Source organism: Lithobates pipiens, unplaced genomic scaffold (genome assembly GCF_037356315.1).
Source record: "Lithobates pipiens isolate NorthernLeopardFrog02 unplaced genomic scaffold, aLitPip1_a1.2 Scaffold_19, whole genome shotgun sequence".
Lineage (NCBI taxonomy): Eukaryota > Metazoa > Chordata > Amphibia > Anura > Ranidae > Lithobates > Lithobates pipiens.
Window position 1 is genome coordinate 516,057,055 of NW_027507764.1, and position 19,360 is coordinate 516,076,414.

The 19,360-nt window shown below is 40.0% G+C and overlaps 1 protein-coding gene across 1 annotated transcript in view; it reads right to left on the reverse strand.

Moving 5' to 3' along the window:
• Positions 1-449: 449 nt before the first annotated feature.
• ANGPT1 (angiopoietin 1) overlaps positions 450-19,360 on the reverse strand; it is a 433,269-nt gene continuing 414,358 nt past the window's right edge. The window contains exon 9 of the mRNA XM_077493172.1: positions 450-1,310. Coding sequence (XP_077349298.1) covers positions 1,150-1,310 — 161 coding nt within the window. The 3' untranslated portion in view covers positions 450-1,149. The remainder of the gene's footprint in view (positions 1,311-19,360) is intronic.

Sequence of the window (19,360 nt, forward strand, 5' to 3'; positions counted from 1 at the left end):
AGACAGATATGTGTTGGTTCTCTGAACCATCTCACCAATTTGCAGTGCCACCTCCTATATACCTTTATATTGACAAGATAGCAATACCTATTCTATTTATAGAAGACACCTTCTTAAATGTGGCTTACACCAAGGGCTGTATTTCAGTGATTTGCCTTCACTAATCATAGTTAGTTTCATGCCTATGGATGTCTGTAATAAAATCACAAAGTAAAGGTACCTGCTGCTTATTCCCATCTTTACCTCCACGTGGCCATTGCACTCATCCAGGTCTTTATACATTGTATTTAATATTGATACCACTATTAAATCAGTTATGTTGATTCCCAGTGAGCTACTAAAAAAATACTTATTGTCACAAAATGATTATTCCTTTGTAAGTGGCCAGCAGGTACATTTTCATTACCATTCCTTATACATTCCTCATCTATTCCTGCCCAAGGGGCCTATTTTCAAAAACACATTTATTGGTAAAACAAGGATATTACATACCAACCAACCACATTTGTGGAAGAATTAAATTGGTTTTGTTTGGTAACAATGTTATTTTGTCTTTATATTTTAGTTTTTGTGCCTACACCCCCCAAGCACTTTAAGCAGATATAAAAGGTTCATGTTTTAATACTTAATGGAACAAATTCACATTTTCATTTTTAAAGTGTATTGAAAGATTTGATGCTTATCTACATATCCAGCCCATAAAGACAGTCTTCTGAAAAAGTCCATAGAAAAATATAGAAATAGCATGAACCAGAATGTTTTATATGTGCGTTGATGCAAATGTTTTTTTTTTTTTTCCCAGTCCACATAATCATTGAGAATTGTTGGGTAATATGTGGCTTATTATCAAAACATACTGACTACTCAGTTTCAATACCATGAGATATATAGTACTTGTTATCATATGGCAAGTTCAGCACTGTGTTCATGAAGAACAAATCCATAATGGCTCAACCATTTTTGCAGTTGTTTGCTGTAGATCCAGCAGCTTTGATTGTGAAGGTATATTTCCAAAAGGAGATCAGCAAACCCTCACACGGATTTCCTTATGTGTGCTGGGAATACTGTCATTCCATATTTTCACAACTGATATAAAATACAAAGAAACTTCCCATGACTGAAAGTTTTCCATTGTCCTCATCTTCTGAACTAGAAGTCCAAAGGTCGAATCATCATTGTTGTTGAACGCAAAGAGTAGCTTGGCCCTTTAAAATAATGCCATTTTATTCCATTCAGTTTTCCATGGTTCTGGCCAGCGTTGTAGTACATCCCATTAAGGTTAGAAGGGCCACAGGCATCAAACCACCAACCTGTATAATGACATATAAAACATTTGACAGATGGTTAACAGAATATTGACTGTAGGGAAATATATATGAAATAAAAAAAGGAAAATATTCTCAATTGATTCAAGGTGCAGTAAAACAGTAAGAAATCACAGTCTTTCTATTTTTTTGGGTCATAAAACATTCACAGATATAGTAAATTAGCCCAGCTGTCATGCTGCAGAGAAGGAACCCTGCTCTCCATGTCGAAGCAGTGGTCATGCTCCCTTCTGATTAAAGAGCAATAGCTTTAATTTACCCAAGATGTGTCGAAGAGAGCTGTGTTTTTTTTCTGCTGTTGGGGGGGGGGGGGGGGGTCAGGCTTTTTACTAAGTCTATGGCTAAATAAAGGCAACACACTAATCACTTACCATTTCTCACCACCTAGAATCTATTGACTGTATTTTACATGAGTGTTAAGTTGGGCTTTAAAAATCTACTTTGGGTGGTTACAAATTAGTTGAATCATAACCTACCATTTTTTTGTAGATTTCACAGACTCCAGTAATATCCCTGTTAGAATTTCTATTTTTGGCAAACCCATACAGCCGTTGCAAATCCAATAGATGGTGGCATACTCCATTGTTGAAATTTTTAAAAAGTGAAGAATGAACAAAAATCTCAAGATTAAAGTTGTATTAGACTTATCACTTGGCTACAGGTTTGTAGGCAAATCCTTACTATTTTAGTTATGTAAAGATATTAAAATTTGGAAAAATATTCAGTTGTCTTCCCAAAAACTGAAGGTTGACTTGTGGTTTGGGTGGAATGAAACTATAAACTAAATTGTGAACAAGTCTCTAAGTGGTATATTGAGACTAAACAATTTGTGTGAATAGTCACCTTGGTTATCCAGTTGAAACAATATATCTGCAACTGATTGGGCATGCAAAATGACAGGAAATTGCTTTTCACATGCTTGGATAATTGAAGTCAACATTCATTCAATTTTTTGGGTGACGTGTCTGAACTTCTTTAGGAAATCAGACTTACTGTCTCTAATTGATAGATTAACATTGATGTTTCACTACACCGAGTCACCTTGAAAGCTAATGTTTTCTAATGTAATAAAGTTTAATGAAAGTATCTAATACATGTATATTTATACATAGTTTTACATTTATGATGCCTATACTTTGGGCAATTATTATACAGCAAAGACGGGCTTTAATTTTATGCAATCCCTACCAATAAATATCTATTTTTTGCTCACTTTTGGTATGTTAAATATACCACCGAATGCGTTTACAATTATAATTATAAAAAATAAACCTTTTATCCTGCCAAATTCAGTGAGCTAATAACTTCCTGTGCATCCTACCTCTGCTGACTGTTATCAGTTAGCACTGCTCCCTGTTCCCTCTGTGGACTTCAAAGCACCCCCCTCATGTTATAGAGAAGTGGAGAGGGGTAGATATTCTGCAGTTCTAAAGTACTGAGTCAATGCTGCTCTTTATAGATATAATACAGAGAGTAAGCATTGTTGCCCTTGGACAGGAAGTGTGTTACTGGACTGCACATTACTGGTTAATGTGCAAATAAGGAAACATTTGGTTAAAAAAAAATGCAGCCACCACATCTAAAGATCAGTATATTGCAATATTTTACATGTTTTGTTCTGGTTTAGGTACACTTGAAAACACAAAATAGATTTTTTTTTCTAATTTTGAAGTACAATAAAGGGGAACTCATGTCAGGGTTGTATTATGCAGCCAAGCCTAGTATAAAAGTGGAAGGTGTTATACTAGACTGTCCTTACAGCTTTGTTTGCCAGCGTCCAATTTCCTAAAAGCAGCTGCATTGTTTCCAGAAAATCATTCTGTGTTCTTCTTTGTACATATAAGAAATATTAATTTACTTGCAAGGAATATTTGTTTCTGATATATTAAGTTGCTGTTGCATTTTACAATTTTGCATTATACTCGGCAGTGACTAAATCCAAAGACACTCTGTTGAGATGCCCAAGTTCCAAATCTTCATTCTGTTCTCCTTCATATGGATTTTGTTTCTAGGTGATCCATCAAAAGAGACAGTGCATCATTTATCTCCATGGAGATGACAAGGGGCTCGTTGCCAGGGAAATTCATTTATGTATACGTAGTTAACACTGACTATTGCATCAAGCAGCTATCACTCTGCACTGATCTCTCGGTAATAACTTTGTGTTTTCCTTTGAGGTAACACTTCATGATGGGTCTACAGGGAAAGATTTACACCAAATACATTTGGCATGTTTCATGATTTCAAATCGTTCCTACAATCAACCACACAACAACACCACTGGGAGCAACAATAGTGAACGAAAGATACATTTTTCAATTAATCTTTAGTCCTATGAATAGGTGACTGCACAACTTTTCATCATAAATAATCTTTTACTATTTAAACTTTAAAGGGTCCGTCCCCCTAAAACTGATGGCATAGTTATAGTTTTATTCTGATGGGCTGTATGAGCAATCTTTTCATATCTCTTTGGGGCTCCAGTTTCCAGGCCTGACTTGCACACCAAAAACTCTGTTGAATTTTCTTTTTAAATAGATATAGATATATATGCATAGCTAGGAACTCCACAACTAAAAGAAAAGCATAAATCTTTTATTATATTAAATAGTATAAAGCAGCAAATAAAAATTACATAACTAGTTACAATGTTTTATGTGCAATCAAAGTATGGAATTAAGTTACAGTTATGGATAATGTTACTTGTAAATCATCTAACACGTCACATCAACTTCTCCACTGGAACAAGCCAGGTTAAGGTGCAATCTGCTCACACTTAAATTCAATAAATACAGTACAGCCTTTTCAAAATAAACCTTTCTTTCTTGTGTCTTCATGGGAATAAAAAAAACACCCTTTGCTAAAACATTTTTTTTTAAAAGATGTATAAAATATCCAGTCTCATGCTTCCATCATTTGGTTACCATGACACTCCATTTAAAAACCCTTCACTAAATATTCAAGTTCACTAACAGCAAGCTGGAACTTTTAATATTCTAGCCAGATCATAGTTTTGGCTGCCCCACAGATCACAGTCTATGAAGTCAGGTTGCATTGTGTATAACTGTGCTTTGTATAACCCAAGGGCCAGTAAAATGTATTCAGCCACAGTTCTGTTGGCTAAAATATTTTTATAAGATGTGGCTCTAAGGCCACGTACACACGGGCGGACTGTTCGCCCAACTTTGTTCGTCAAACAATCCGACAAACAGTCCGCTCAAAATTTGCATGAACGGACTTGACCACACACGATGAACGAACAGTCCGCTGAAAGCGTGCGCGATGACGTGAACGGCACGTACGACGGGACGAGAAATATGACGTCCAATACACTGCAATGCAACCTTCGCCGTGTAAATCCTTTCTGAGCATGCGCGAAACTTAGTTTGTCGAACAAGCCTACACACGAGCGGACTGTCCGCTGAAACCAAGTTTCAGCGGACTGTCTTATGGAAATTCCGAAAAACTTTGTTCGTCAGACTGTCCGCTGAAACTGTCCGCTGAAGCCCACACACGAGCGGACTGTCCGCTGAAACACTGTTCAGCGGACAAAGTTGGGCGAACAGTCCGCCCGTGTGTACGCGGCCTAAGTTTCAAAGATCAGTAATGCAAAATAAATATTTGAAATCATTGGTTAATGCTAATGGACTGAGCACCAGACAGAATACTCCCTGACATTAGGTCACATTCTTCTTGTTTTATTTATTGTAGTGTAACATGCTTGCTTACCACACAACTTATTGTTAATTTGCTCTCTCGCCAGTCTATCAATACTATCACACAGGCCAACATTTTTTTAATATTTTAGAATTCCATGTCCTTAACTGGGTGGACCTCAGAATTCAGATACAGGGGTTTCAGCTTAGAAGAACCCAAAAAATATAATAAGGCAGTAGGTGAGAGGACCCAATAAATATAAGAAGGCGGTGGGTGAATCAATCTATTGGCATCTATCTATATCTTAAGCTGGGTACACAACCAGTGGGTTTAAAAAAAAAAAAAGAAAACTGACATATCCTTGGAGCAACACAAGCAATGTTAATGGAGAGATGTCTCCCACTATGACATTGTATTCTGACAGGGGGGACTTCCATTAGCTGTGAGTGCTGATAGAATGTTAGCTTTCCAGTAGCACCATTCGACAGAGGCCCATCATTAGACTGGCTTCTGTTGAACAGACAGCTATACACATGGACCAAAAGTTGGCCAGTACCTGCTTGCTCAACCAATTTTCAGACCATGTGTACTGGGCTTTAGTATACAATTTGTTTGAACTGTTTATCAAGCAAAGTTGACCTGTACAGAAACATCAGTTATAGATGAAATGATCCTTTAAGCTCATAATGGTATAGTGAAGAAAATTGTTTATGTCTTCATTGGGGCTTGACCTAACAGCGAGCAGTGCATTTTACCACACCTGAAGACAGCATTTAAACTGGAGGTACTGTTCTCTATCATTATCACCAAAAGTATAATTCAGATATTTGAAGATACACAGAGTGAATTGGGATGAGTCAATCTAGCCTAAAGTTCACAAACTTTCTTCTAGTGCTTTGAAGGCCAGGCGATCCTGAATCTTTACTGATATAGCCCACCCACAGTCTGGTTCGGAGGACTTGCTAAAGCTTTCTTACTTCTTTCCTTTTTTGGGCCTATATCTTCTTCTTTCCCTCTTTCCCCCTATGTTTCCTCCGTCTCTTTTTCCTTATGTTTTTCTACATCTTAAAGTGATTGTAAAGTCTTGTAATGCACTACATTATAAGTTGCTTCCTTTTGTTGGTGGCAAACCTGTAAAATGTATGTCCCTTCTGCTTCTCCTCACCCTTCTGCTTCTCATAACCTCTGGAGATATGTTCCCAAACCCTGGGCCACCATCACTTAACTGTACCCAACACACCCATTACCTTGCACCCTCTGGGAGCAGCCACAATCCACACAATTTAGTTTCCATTCATCTTCTTCCCAAAGCCAGACTCCCCTTCTCTTGTGCCTGGAATGCCTGTCCACAGATACAATCATTATTTCCTTCATTCAACCTCTAGACGAGGTTGCTAAATGTTTCTCTAACGTCCACCTTACCATCTGCCCCCTGGACCCTGTTCCCTCAAAAATGCTACGTTCACCTTCTGGCTCTATTCTACACTCCCTAACTTACATCTTCAATCTCTCCCCCTCTTCTGGCATCTTCCCATGCTCTCTAAAACATGCAATAGTCACCCCCATTCTTAAAAAGCCCTCACTAGACCCCACCAATCTTAACAACCTACACCCCTTTTCCTTGCTCCCCTTTTTATCTAAACTCCTTGAAAGTCTGGTTTACAACCTACTGAGCGACCACTTCACCAAGAATAAACTTCTTGATTCCCTTCAGTCTGAATTTTGCCCTCAACACTCAATGGAAACTGCTCTTCTAAAACTCACAACTGATCGGCTAACACCTAAATCCAGTGGACACTATTCTATACTCCTGCAATAAGACCTTCCTGCTGCCTTTGACACAGTGGACCCCCTCCTCCTAAAAAAAACTCCATGCCATTGGTCTCCGTGACTTTACTCTTCGCTGGTACTCATCCTATTTATCCAACCGCACCTTCAGTGTCACTTACAACTCTACCTCCTCCTCTCCCTTTCTCTGTCGGTGTCCCCCAAGGTTATTTTCTTGGACCTCTCTTATTCTCCATCCACATCTCCTCTCTGGGTCAGGTAATAGCCACCCATGGCTTCCAATACCATCTCCATGCTGACGACACCCCAATCTATCTCACTCCTTCCTTCGCTGGTACTCATCCTATTTATCCAACCGCACCTTCAGTGTCACTTACAACTCTACCTCCTCCTCTCCCTTTCTCTGTCGGTGTCCCCCAAGGTTCTTTTCTTGGACCTCTCTTATTCTCCATCCACATCTCCTCTCTGGGTCAGGTAATAGCCTCCCATGCCTTCTAATACCATCTCCATGCTGACGACACCCAAATCTATCTCACTCCTTCAGTCTCCTCACGTATAATTAATTTACTAACAAACATATCAGCCTGAATGTCACACCACTTCCTCAAACTCAATCTATCCAAAACAGATCTCATGATTTTTTCTCCTCCACATGCCTCTTCCCTTGATTTCTCTGTCAAGATCAATAGCACTACTATCAGCCTGTCCCTGTAACCCTGGACTCTGCACTATCCTTTCCCATGTCCAAACATTTTCCATATCTTGCCGCCTCAACCTCCGTAACATCTCAAAAATACGCCCCTTCCTAACCAATGACACCACAAAGCTCCTAGATCATCTCACACCTCGACAACTGCAACTACCTCCTTACGAAATGACCTTTACAAAGGCTACCCCCCATCAGTCCATCATGAAAGCTGCTGCCAGGACCATCCACCTTACCAACTGCTCAGTGTCTACTACCCCTCTCTGTCAATCCCTCCACTCACCAAAAAAATGACATTCAAAATTCTAACAACAGCTTAAAAAGCCATTACAGACAGTAACCTCGACTCATAATACCAAACTACTCGTTATCTTCATTCTTCCCAAGACCTCCTGCTTTCTAGCTCCCTCTTCACCTCCTCCCATGCTCACCTGCAGGACTTTTCCTAAGCCTCTCCTATCCTATGGAACACCCAACCCCAATTTGTCCGACTATCTCCTACTCTGTTTTTAGACGATCCCTGAAAACCCTTCTCTTCAGAGAAGCATATCCTGCCTTCACTTGACAGCTGTACTTTTACTTTCTCCATCAGATTATACCCCACAGTTATTACCTTTTGTATTACTTGACCCTCGCTCTTAGATTGTAAGCTTTAATGAGCAGGGCCCTCTAATTCCTCCTGTATTGTATTGTAACTGTACTGTCTGCCCTCATGTTGTAAAGCAATGTTTCTCAACTCCAGTCCTCAAGGCGCCCCAACAGGTCATGTTTTCAAGATTTCCAGTGCAACTGATCAATTCCCCTATGCAAAACAATGGAAATCCTGAAAACATGACCTGTTGGGGCGCCTTGAGGAATGGAGTTGAGAAACACTGTTGTAAAGCACTGCACAAACTGTTGACGCTATATAAATCATGTATAATAATAATAATAACACCTATATGCAGAAAAGATTGCAGTAATTGGTGACCTCTAGCCATACTTTATGACCATAATGAAATGGCAAAATCTAAATCTTGTTGACAGTTTTTGCACAAAATCTGAATTAAGTCTTGAAGCAAATCTGTGCCTATGCAAACAATAGATTGACTTTATTGCTTCCCTCCACAGCAGCACATACCCACCTTTCCTTCACTTGCCTGCTGTTTTATTCAGCCTCCAGAAGTGAGGAAAGGAAGCTATATTCAAATTCTAAATTGCTTTAGTTGGAGCTTACACAGAGATAAGGATTGTCTTCTTGAACCTGCATGACAGGGCTGGGCCAATTGGCTGTCAGTGAGAGGAAGGGGAAACAATAAATAGCATGCTGCTCACAAACAGACGTACTGGGTGCTTTATTTTAATCTGGAGGGTGAACGGAGCAGTGGGGATGTTTGATTTGCTCTGCATGGGCAAAAGCACAGGTTTGCTTTAGGGTTGATGACCTATTTTTTTTGTGTTACTAGGATTAAATGAAACAGACCCTTTTTTTATTGCAACATCGATAACAAGAGCAAACCCAGAGCAACCTAGGAACCAATTTATGTAAAATAATATTTTGATGTCTGACACGGATGATGTATATCGTGCAAGTTTCTGTAGATAACAAAAAAATATTTATAAAGGAACCTGATTGCATAATTGCTCTGAAAACAATGGTTCTACTCGTTTGCATAGCTGATTTCTTGGCCAACTACCATAACACAATACTTGGCTATAAACAAGTTGATGGAAAGCATTGCTTCTTCAGAATTAAAGCACCAGACCTCAAAGAAACTACTGCCCACTGTCACAACAAATCTAAGTAGACCTGACATGGACCTGTTCTCCATCCATCAGTAGCTGACTAGACTGTCTGTAGGGAACCAGCTTGCTGTCCTGTGCTGTGTACAAGTGTCAGTTTAGTATGCGTATATAAGCACACATTTTACAACAATGAGATAAAGGCTCTTATCACATTTAAAGGGGAATTCCATTGTTTATATTATTGTTTTCCAATATTAAAGTCCTGTCAGTTATGCCATTGTAATATGAGTTATTAAAGCCCCACTCGTGCTTAGGACTTAAAAAAAAAAAGAATTGCTGCACTGTAATTAAAGAAAACAGCTTTCACTAAAAAGCTTACTATTGCCACTGCTGTCCACTGTAGATCACTGATCTGTGATCCAGTACCCAGTGCCATTTATTCTAAGCCCAAGGTGTCATGAACACACACTTTGGGGGCCCCTCATTAAGTAACCCTGGCCTCACGGGAGAGTGATGCCTGCAGGAAATTGCACTGACATAATTATATGGTGTCATTCTTTGTAGCATTCAGGACCGCCCACTGCTGGAGGAAGAATGAGAAAAAGGACCTTTGACATCCTGAGAACCGGTTTAAGATGCTGTAGCAGGTACACGTGGCCAGCAGGCGCGATGACCGCTGGGCACCCGTGAGCACTAGTGACAGAGTTAGAACCAGGATCTGTGTGTGCAAACAGGGGTGTCAGGGGGGAGGAGACAGATTGTGTGTTCCTACTAAGTAGGAACAATAGCCACATTCCCCCGCAGTTAGAAACACACATAGAGAACACTAATAACTTGTTCCTCGTAGATTGCTGCCAAACCAACACTTTGGGGAGTGTCAGTCTCCTGGGTCTCATACAGTTCTAACTGGTCCTTATATTGTAGTAAATTGGGGTCAGGGGAAGGAACAAAAGAGAGCTGCGGTGGCTCCAGGAGATCAGCCCTGCAGGGGTAGTCAGTATTCCACAGACTTCGGGGATCAGGTCTAGGGGTTGGAGTTGTGTTTAGCAGTGTAGACACAAGAAAAGGTGAAGATGTATATACAAATAGCCGCGCTTATGGAGAAAGCAGGAAAAAGCACGTGAAGGTTGCTGCCGCCCTTTGATTCACAGACTTTATTTAAAGTCCGTGGCTTGTGACTGTTTTAGCGTGTTGGTATCCCCTGTGTATACAAACGAGAGGGATTGTGTGTAAGGGGAATATTTCTGGGCCCTTTATCTAGAGTAAGGAACGTTGGATATAAATATGGATTGATCCTATTATCTACCTCTCTCCCCTTTTTTACCTCTTTTTATTCTTTATTTCACTTATTACAGCCTCTGGTATATGGTTCACCTTTCTTTACCCTTTAAGGGTCACTGTATTATTTCAGTACGTGCTACCAGCACTACTATAGAGGTGGCATGGGATTGCATATTTATTGATGTCATTTATCTCATAAAGATTTGATAAATAGTTGGTTTCACTAGATAGAGGTAACACAAAATTTGGTAGACGCTAAATTAATTCAATATAGGTAGCGCCAACAGCCCACACCAGCACTCTAAAACAGTCACAAGAAAAGGTGAGTGTTTATGCTATTTCTTTTACAGGTAAAGACAATGTTAGTAAAACATTTTCACTGCAGGGTAATAAGATTATTAAATTATTTGAATTATTGGAAAAATTGTGTTTCTAAAGCAGTGGTTCTCAACTCTTGTCCTCAGTACCCACTGACAGGCCAGGTTTGCAAGATAACTGAAATACATCACAGGAGATATAATTTGCTGCTCAGTGATTGCAGTATTTTAGTCTGCATCTCTCCAAGGTAATACTTAAAATCTGGCATGTTAGTGGGTCTTGAGGAAAGGAGTTGAGAACCACTGGCCTAAAGGCTCCTGTGAGGTCTAAAAAGGTGGTCCTCTATTAAAGTGATACTAAAGCCTTGTTTTTTTTTTTTTTTTTTAAATAACAAACATGTTATACTTACCTACTCTGTGCAGTGGTTTTGCACAGAGCATCCCAGATCCTCCTCTTCTCGTGTCCCTGGCCCCTCCCTCCTGCTGAGTGCCCCCACAGTAAGCAACTTGCTAAGGAGGCACCCGAGCCAATGCTCTGTGTGTCCATTTAGACATAGAGCCACAGCTCGACCCTACCCCTCTCTCTCTCTCTCCTCATTGGCTAACTGACTTTGATTAACAGCAGCGGGAGCCAATGGCGCCCTGCTGCTATCTCAGCCAATGAGGAGAGTGAGTCCTGGCCAGCCGAGTCTTTCCTGCAACATCGCTGGATCGAGCTGACAGCTAATGTTGCAAATGCGCCAGTTTCAAGGAAGCGTATTTGTAAATGCAAAGTAATCTGGATGGTTTTGCTAGCATGTAACAAGACCAGTTAGCCAAAATATGTACAAACTACAGGGAACACTAGCACCTAGACATTTTTAGTAGACTGTTGAGATCACATTAGAACTTTTAAAAGTGTTTTATCCCCATATACGGATATCTTAAAACACACATTGCATAGCATGCAAAGTCGAATCAAGAAATGTGTTGACGTTCTTTAAACATGTTAATCTAATATTAAATAAAGAGTCTTTATTTTTCACTTTATTCTTTGCCATGCTTAAAAGTACACATGTATAACAAGCAATGTATATTTGCACATGTTCCCGTCTTTCACCAAATCCATCAGTACTGTGTCACACTAAAGTGCAAGTGAGGGGCTGGGGGAATTAAGCATCGGAAACGTTTGAAAAATGGAAAAGGCTGAAGAGAGCAAGCTCATGTCATCAGCAAAGAGCGCAGCCCAACCAATGGAAATGACCGTGTTTTTGTGATAATAATATTAAAGCCATCAAAGAAGAACTCAAACAAATGAATAACATAATCAGTAATAATCTAAATATTTACTCTGTCCCTCCAACGTCATTTTTCAAAGGAGTTTCTCCAGATGAGTGATATGAACTGTTAATGGCACAAGGCAACAGCCAATAAAAACATAACCTTCTACAGTAAGATTGCAAGAAACAAAAGGCTGCTTGTACTGCTTCCATGTAGAGTCCCTTCTTGGTCTACAAAGTCACTACTATGCATGGAAATAGATCCAAAATAACAATAATTTGCATGCAACTTAATAATAGCTTAGAGATCAACACAACAGTACCAGCATTGATGTTGTCATGAGATGACAATATAATTGTAAGAAAACAATTTGCATTGATCTTGCTACACTGACTCTTGTGGCTGAGTTCAACCTATAGTTAAACAGTCATTTGGATGGAAAAAAAGGCAAGTTGGAAGTATTTATGACTCTCACTCTGGGAGGTGTACGAGATAGCTTTTACAGCTGTATATTTTCTTCCTTGTTATTTTTGAAGCTGACTTTAGCTTTATACAGATAAAAGGATAGGTTTGGATGTAGATAAGTTGAGAGGGTTCTGTACATTTCATTTAGTTTCATGACCCTGTGTTGTTAGGTTATTATTATTATTATACAGGATGCATATAGCAGTTTACGGAGCGCTTTAACAATATAAAAGGAGACAATACAGTTACAATACAATAAAATATAAGAGGATTAAGAGACCCTGCTCAGAAGAGCTTACAAACTAATAGGGTTGGGCAGGTGGTACAAAAGGTTGTAACTGTGGGGAATGAGCTGATGGAAGTGATAGAAAATTAGCTGGAGACATGATAGGCTTCCCCCGAAAAGATGAGTTTTCAAGGATCGCCTAAAGGTAGCAAGAGTAGGGGATAGCCGGACCAGTGGAGTTAGCGAGTTCCAGAGGATGGGAGAGGCTCTGGAGAAATCCTGGAGACAAGCATGGGAGCAGGAGACAAGAGAGCTTAAGAGTAGGAGGTCTTGAGAAGAGCGGAGAGGACGATTTGGGTGATATTTGGAAATCTAAAAATACACAAGCTCTGTCTTGTGTACTTCCAGATTTCTTCCCTTCCAATATTTTTTACTTTCTGCCATGAAACACACCCAATTAAAAAAACATGTAAAAAAACGAATTTCTTCATCAGTTTAGGCCAATATGTATTCTGTTACATATTTTTGGTAAAAAAAACTCCCAATAAGCCAATAAACTAATAAAGCAATATTGATTGGTTTGCACAAAAATTATAGCGTCTACAAACTATGGGATATTTTTATGGCATTTTAATTTTTATAATTTTTTAGTAGTAATGGTGGCGATCAACAATTTTTAGGGGGACTGCGACATTGCAGCAGGTAGATTGGACACCTAACTGACACTTTTGACACTTTTTTTGGGGACCAGTGATACTAATACAGTGATCAGTGCTAAATAATATGCACTGTTACTGTACTAATGACACTGGCAGGGAGGGGGTTAACACCAGGGGAGATCAAAGGGTTAAGTGTGTCCCTAGGGGATGCTTTCTTACTGTGTGGGGGTTAGCAGCAACACAAGATCACTCTGTTCATACCTGACAGGATCGCAATCTGACTTGTTTACATTGGCAGACTGCCATCCTTCCTGTCTCTTTGGAGAGCGATCACGGGTGGCCAGCAGACATCGTGCATGTTGGACCTACTGAATGGCTTCCCCTGTGGCCAATCAGTGTGTGCGCCCCCCACTGGCTGTTGCACAGAATGATGTACAGGTACAATGTTTCACGCTATAGAGCCGACCTGCCGCAGTATATGTACTGCAGCCGGTCGGCAAGTGATTAACCACTTAAGGACCGCCGTATTGCCATTGTACGTCAGCACAATGGCACAGGCAGGCACAATCACGTACATCTACGTGATTGCCTTCCAGCGGGTGGGGGGTCCGATCGGACCCCCTCCCGCTGTTTACGGCGGTCCGATTCGGTCCAGGAGCGCTCCGTGATGAGGGGATGGCCGTTGGTTTTCGGCCACCCCCTCTGGATCGCTCCTGGCCAATGAGAAGCTTCCTCCCCTGTGTATTGTTTACACAGGAAGGAGGAAGTGATGTCATTCTCCTCGGGGCGGTCTTTTTGACCGGACTACGAGGAGAAGAGTAAAAGTAAGTGTGCACCAACACTACACTGACATGTAGGTACACACAGGCACACAAACCCCCCCGATCCCCCCCCCCGATCGCCCCCCGATCCCCCCCGCCCCCCCTCCCCCCCCAGTCACAGTGTCACTGATTGCATTGATCATTTCTTTACTGATCAATGCATTCAGTGTCAGTTGTGACAGTAAAAACTGTCAGGACAGTTAGTGTTAGGTCCAGGGTAGCCCCCTATCACCCCCCAATAAAGATTTAACCCCCTGATTGCCCCTAGAGTTAACCCTTTCACCCCCTTTTGCCAGTGTCACTAAGCGATCATTTTTCTGATCGCTGCATGTGTCGCTAGGTAGCTAGTTATTTTTTAGGTTCACCGCCAGGTTTTTATATCGCTAGGTACCCCGATATACTACCCAATAATGGTTTTAACCCCCAGATTGCCGCTAGTTAACCCTTTCACCCCCTTTTGCCAGTGTCACTAAGCGATCGTTTTTCTGATCGCTGCATTAGTGTCGCTACAGTCGCTAGGTAGCTAGTTATTTTTTTAGGTTCACCGCCAGGTTTTTATAGCGCTAGGTACCCCGATATACTACCCAATAATGGTTTTAACCCCTTGATTGCCGCTAGTTAACCCTTTCACCCCCTTTTGCCAGTGTCACTAAGCGATCATTTTTCTGATCGCTGCATGTGTCGCTAGGTAGCTAGTTATTTTTTTAGGTTCACCGCCAGGTTTTTATATCGCTAGGTACCCCGATATACTACCCAATAATGGTTTAACCCCCTGATTGCCGCTAGTTAACCCTTTCACCCCCTTTTGCCAGTGTCACTAAGCGATCGTTTTTCTGATCGCTGCATTAGTGTCGCTACAGTCGCTAGGTAGCTAGTTATTTTTTTAGGTTCACCGCCAGGTTTTTATAGCGCTAGGTACCCCGATATACTACCCAATAATGGTTGTAACCCCCTGATTTCCGCTAGTTAACCCTTTCACCCCCTTTTGCCAGTGTCACTAAGCGATAATTTTTCTGAACGCTGCATCAGTGTCGCTAGTGTCGCTAGGTAGCTAGTTATTTTTTTAGGTTCAACGCCAGGTTTTTATAGCGCTAGGTACCCCGATATACTACCCAATAATGGTTTTAACCCCCTGATTGCTGCTAGTTAACCCTTTCACCCCCTTTCACCAGCGATCACAGTATAAGTGTCACTGGTGACGCTGGTTAGCCAGTTAGTTATTTAGGTTCCCCGTCAGGTTTTTATATAGCGCCAGGGACCCCCATATACTACCTAATAAAAATTTGAACCCCCTGATTGCCCCTAGTTAACCCTTTCACCACTGATCACCGTATAAGTGTTACGGGTGACTCTGGTTAGTTTGTTTTTTATAGCATTTTATATTCAAATCCGGAAGGCAGTGCTTGGTTTTCGGGGTCCCGTACGTGGCTAGGCTCCCAAAAAGTCCCCCACATGTGGTATCCCCGTACTCGGGAGAAGCAGCAGAATTTATTTTGGGGTGTAATTTGACTTCTGCCCATAGCATGTGTGAGCAATATATCATTTAGTGACAACTTTGTGCAAAAAAAAAAAAAGTTTGTAATATTCCCGCAACTTTTGGCAAAATATAAAATATTCCATGGACTCAACATGCCTCTCAGTAAATAGCTTGGGGTGTCTACTTTCCAAAATGGGGTCATTTGGGGGGGTTTTGTGCTATTTTGGCATTTTATGGCCTTCGAAACTGTGATAGGTAGTGAGGAGTTAAATCAAAAATTTGCACCCTTAGAAATCCTGAAGGTGGTGATTGGTTTTCGGGGTGCCGTGCGCGACTAGACTCCCAAAAAGTCCCACACATGTGGTATCCCCGTACTCAGGAGAAGCAGCAGAATGTATTTTGGGGTGTCATTTCACATATGTCCATAGCATGTGTGAGCAATATATCATTTAGTGACAACTTGGTGCAAAAAAAAAAAAGTTTGTAATATTCCCGCAACTTGTGGCAAAATATAAAATATTCCATGGACTCAACATGCCTCTCAGTAAATAGCTTGGGGTGTCTACTTTCCAAAATGGGGTCATTTTGGGGGGTTTTGTGCTATTTTGGCATTTTATGGCCTTCGAAACTGTGATAGGTAGTGAGGAGTTAAATCAAAAATTTGCACCCTTAGAAATCCTGAAGGTGGTGATTGGTTTTCAGGGTGCCGTGCGCGACTAGACTCCCAAAAAGTCCCACACACGTGGTATCCCCATACTCGGGAGAAGTAGCGGAATATATTTTGGGGTGCAATTCCACATATAACCATGGCATGTGTGAGCAATATATCATTTAGTGACAACTTTTTGTAAAAAAATTTTTTTTTTTTTTTTTTTGTCATTATTCAATCCCTTAGGACAAAAAAAATAAATATTCAATGGGCTCAACATACCCATCAGCAATTTCCTTGGGGTGTCTACTTTCCAAAATGGGGTCATTTGGGGGGGATTTGTACTGCCCTGCCATTTTAGCACCTCAAGAAATGAGATCGGCAGTCATAAATTAAAAGCTGTGTAAATTCCAGAAAATGTACTCTAGTTTGTAGACGCTATAACTTTTGCGCAAACCAAAAAATATACGCTTATTGACATTTTTTTTACTAAAGACATGTGGCTGAATAAATTTTGCCCTCAATGTATGACTAAAATTTAGTTTATTCGATTTTTCTTATAACAAAAAGAAGAAAATATCTTTTTTTTTCAAAATTTTCGCTCTTTTTCCATTTATATCGCAAAAAAAAAAAAATCGCAGAGGCAATCAAATACCATCAAAAGAAAGCTCTATTTGTGGGAAGAAAAGGACGCAAATTTCGTTTGGGTGCAATATTGCATGACCGCGCAATTACCAGTTAAAGCAGCGCAGTGCGAAATTGCAAAAAGACCTCTGGTCCTTAAGGTGTTTATTGGTCCGGAGCTGAAGTGGTTAAATAAGAACTATACTATCATAAAAATAACTTTCTATAATGTTCACCTTTAGATATAGATAAATCTTTATAACCTAGAAAATTACGGAGTTATCATTTATTGTAGCCTATAATATACATTTTTTTTTATCAAAAGTGTGTTTCTGCGCTGAAGTGTAATGGGTTATCAAAGAGTTGCACCTATATATCAACCGAATACCAAAAGTGATGTGAAAACATATATACATCAATAATAGTGTGCTTTTGGCTACTATGCAAGAAACAAAATACTGAAAATGTATCAATATACAATCAAACAGTGAAATAAATAGTCCACAAACTTCAATATTGCAATACTGTAGGTCCATGTGCCAATAGCAATGAAAGCATATAGTGGAATGAAGGTGTATCTAATTCTTCTCAAGATAATGATATACAGTATCCCACCGGGTTGAAAACCACGTGAATTGTTAAGGAATTCCACCATACACACGTGCTCTCCACCTGCAGCTCTCAGCTGGATTTCAAGAGATAACACTCGGTGAATGAGGAGGTTGCAGACGGGATTTTCAAAACCTTGGAGGGAACACTCCGCAAGACAGTCGAGCATGTCAAAGCATCCAAAACAGGCGGCTGTCTGAGTTAAATCTGAAGTTGTGGCTTTGGTATTGGGGAATATCATATGATGAAACCCAGTGGACCATACTGATCCCATTTAGAGACACCTGGAGGGGTCCATTATTTGTCACGTGTGTTTGGTCTCTGTAATAGGGGATCGCAACCATTTGGTAAGAGGCTTGATTACCGTGGAGGGCACGTGTGTATGGTGGAATTCCTTAACAATTCATGTGATTTTCCACCTAGTGGGATATATCATTATCTTGAGAAGAATTAGATACACATTCGTTCCACTATATGCTTTCATTGATATTAGCACATGGACTTTCCATATTGAACTCTATGGACTATTCAGTTCACTGTTTGATTGTACATTGATACATTTTCAGTATTTCCTTTCTTGCATAGTAACCAGAAGTGTATTATTATTGATGTATATATATATATATATATATATATATATATATATATATATATATATATATAAAATATAAATTTAAAATGGTTTCAAAGCCTCCATTTTTTTCTTTAAAATAATAAACACGTTATACTTACCTGCTCTTTGCAGTGGTTTTGCACAGAACAGTCCCAATCCTCCTCTTCTCAGGTCCCCACTGGTGCTTCTGGCTCCTCCCCCCCACTGTACGCTTGCTACAAGGGCACTCATATGTGCTCGCTCCCGAGCCAGTTCTGTGTGTCCATAACACACACAGAGCAGGGCTCAGCCCTGCCCCCCACTCCCTCCTCCGTGGCAGTGATTAAGAGCAGCAGGAACCAATGAGGAGGGAGAAAAGCAAGAGAGCCTCTGCTCTCATGCATATTGCTGGATCGAGATTGGATGACAGTAAGTATAAGGGTGGGGGAGGGGGAGGCGATGCATGCAGAAGTTTTTTTTCTTAAAGCAAAGAATGCATTACAGTAAAAAAAAAAAACTTTTAACTTTAGAATCACTTGAAATACATTTAAAAACCTTCCCTGCAGAGCATGTGTATACAGCTTTTGTCTTATTTTAAATGTTACTGTGCAATAAATAACAAATTCCCAGATATTCATCTTGCATTTGCACTTGGTTAGTTTCTAGATTTTTCAAAGCTATATACAAAACAACTGTTCTAGCAACAAGTTGTGCGAAAAATGGGTGCGCTATGATGTACTAACAGAATCCAGGGTAACAGGATAATAGTCATCCATATGAACAGCCTGGTGCCTGGTCATTTATTGTAATTAGTGTCTCTCTTTTGGTGATTATGTAATGTTCATTGTGAATGGGCATCGCTTGTATAGGCTGCCAAGCTACAATATTTGTTCTAGTAGATCTGACATGCCCAACCGGTACATGTTTGAGCCCGCTTGGTCCAAACAAATTATTGTAGGTGATAGGACTTTGAGTCCTAAATATACTATGTATAAATTATTGAGGGCCCCCCACTCTATATATATATATATATATATATATATATATATATATATATATATATATATATATATATATATATATATATATATATATATATATATATATATATATATATATATATATATTCCAAAAGAGAGAGTGGCACTCACAGGTCTTAAAAGCTGAATGTACAGTGAA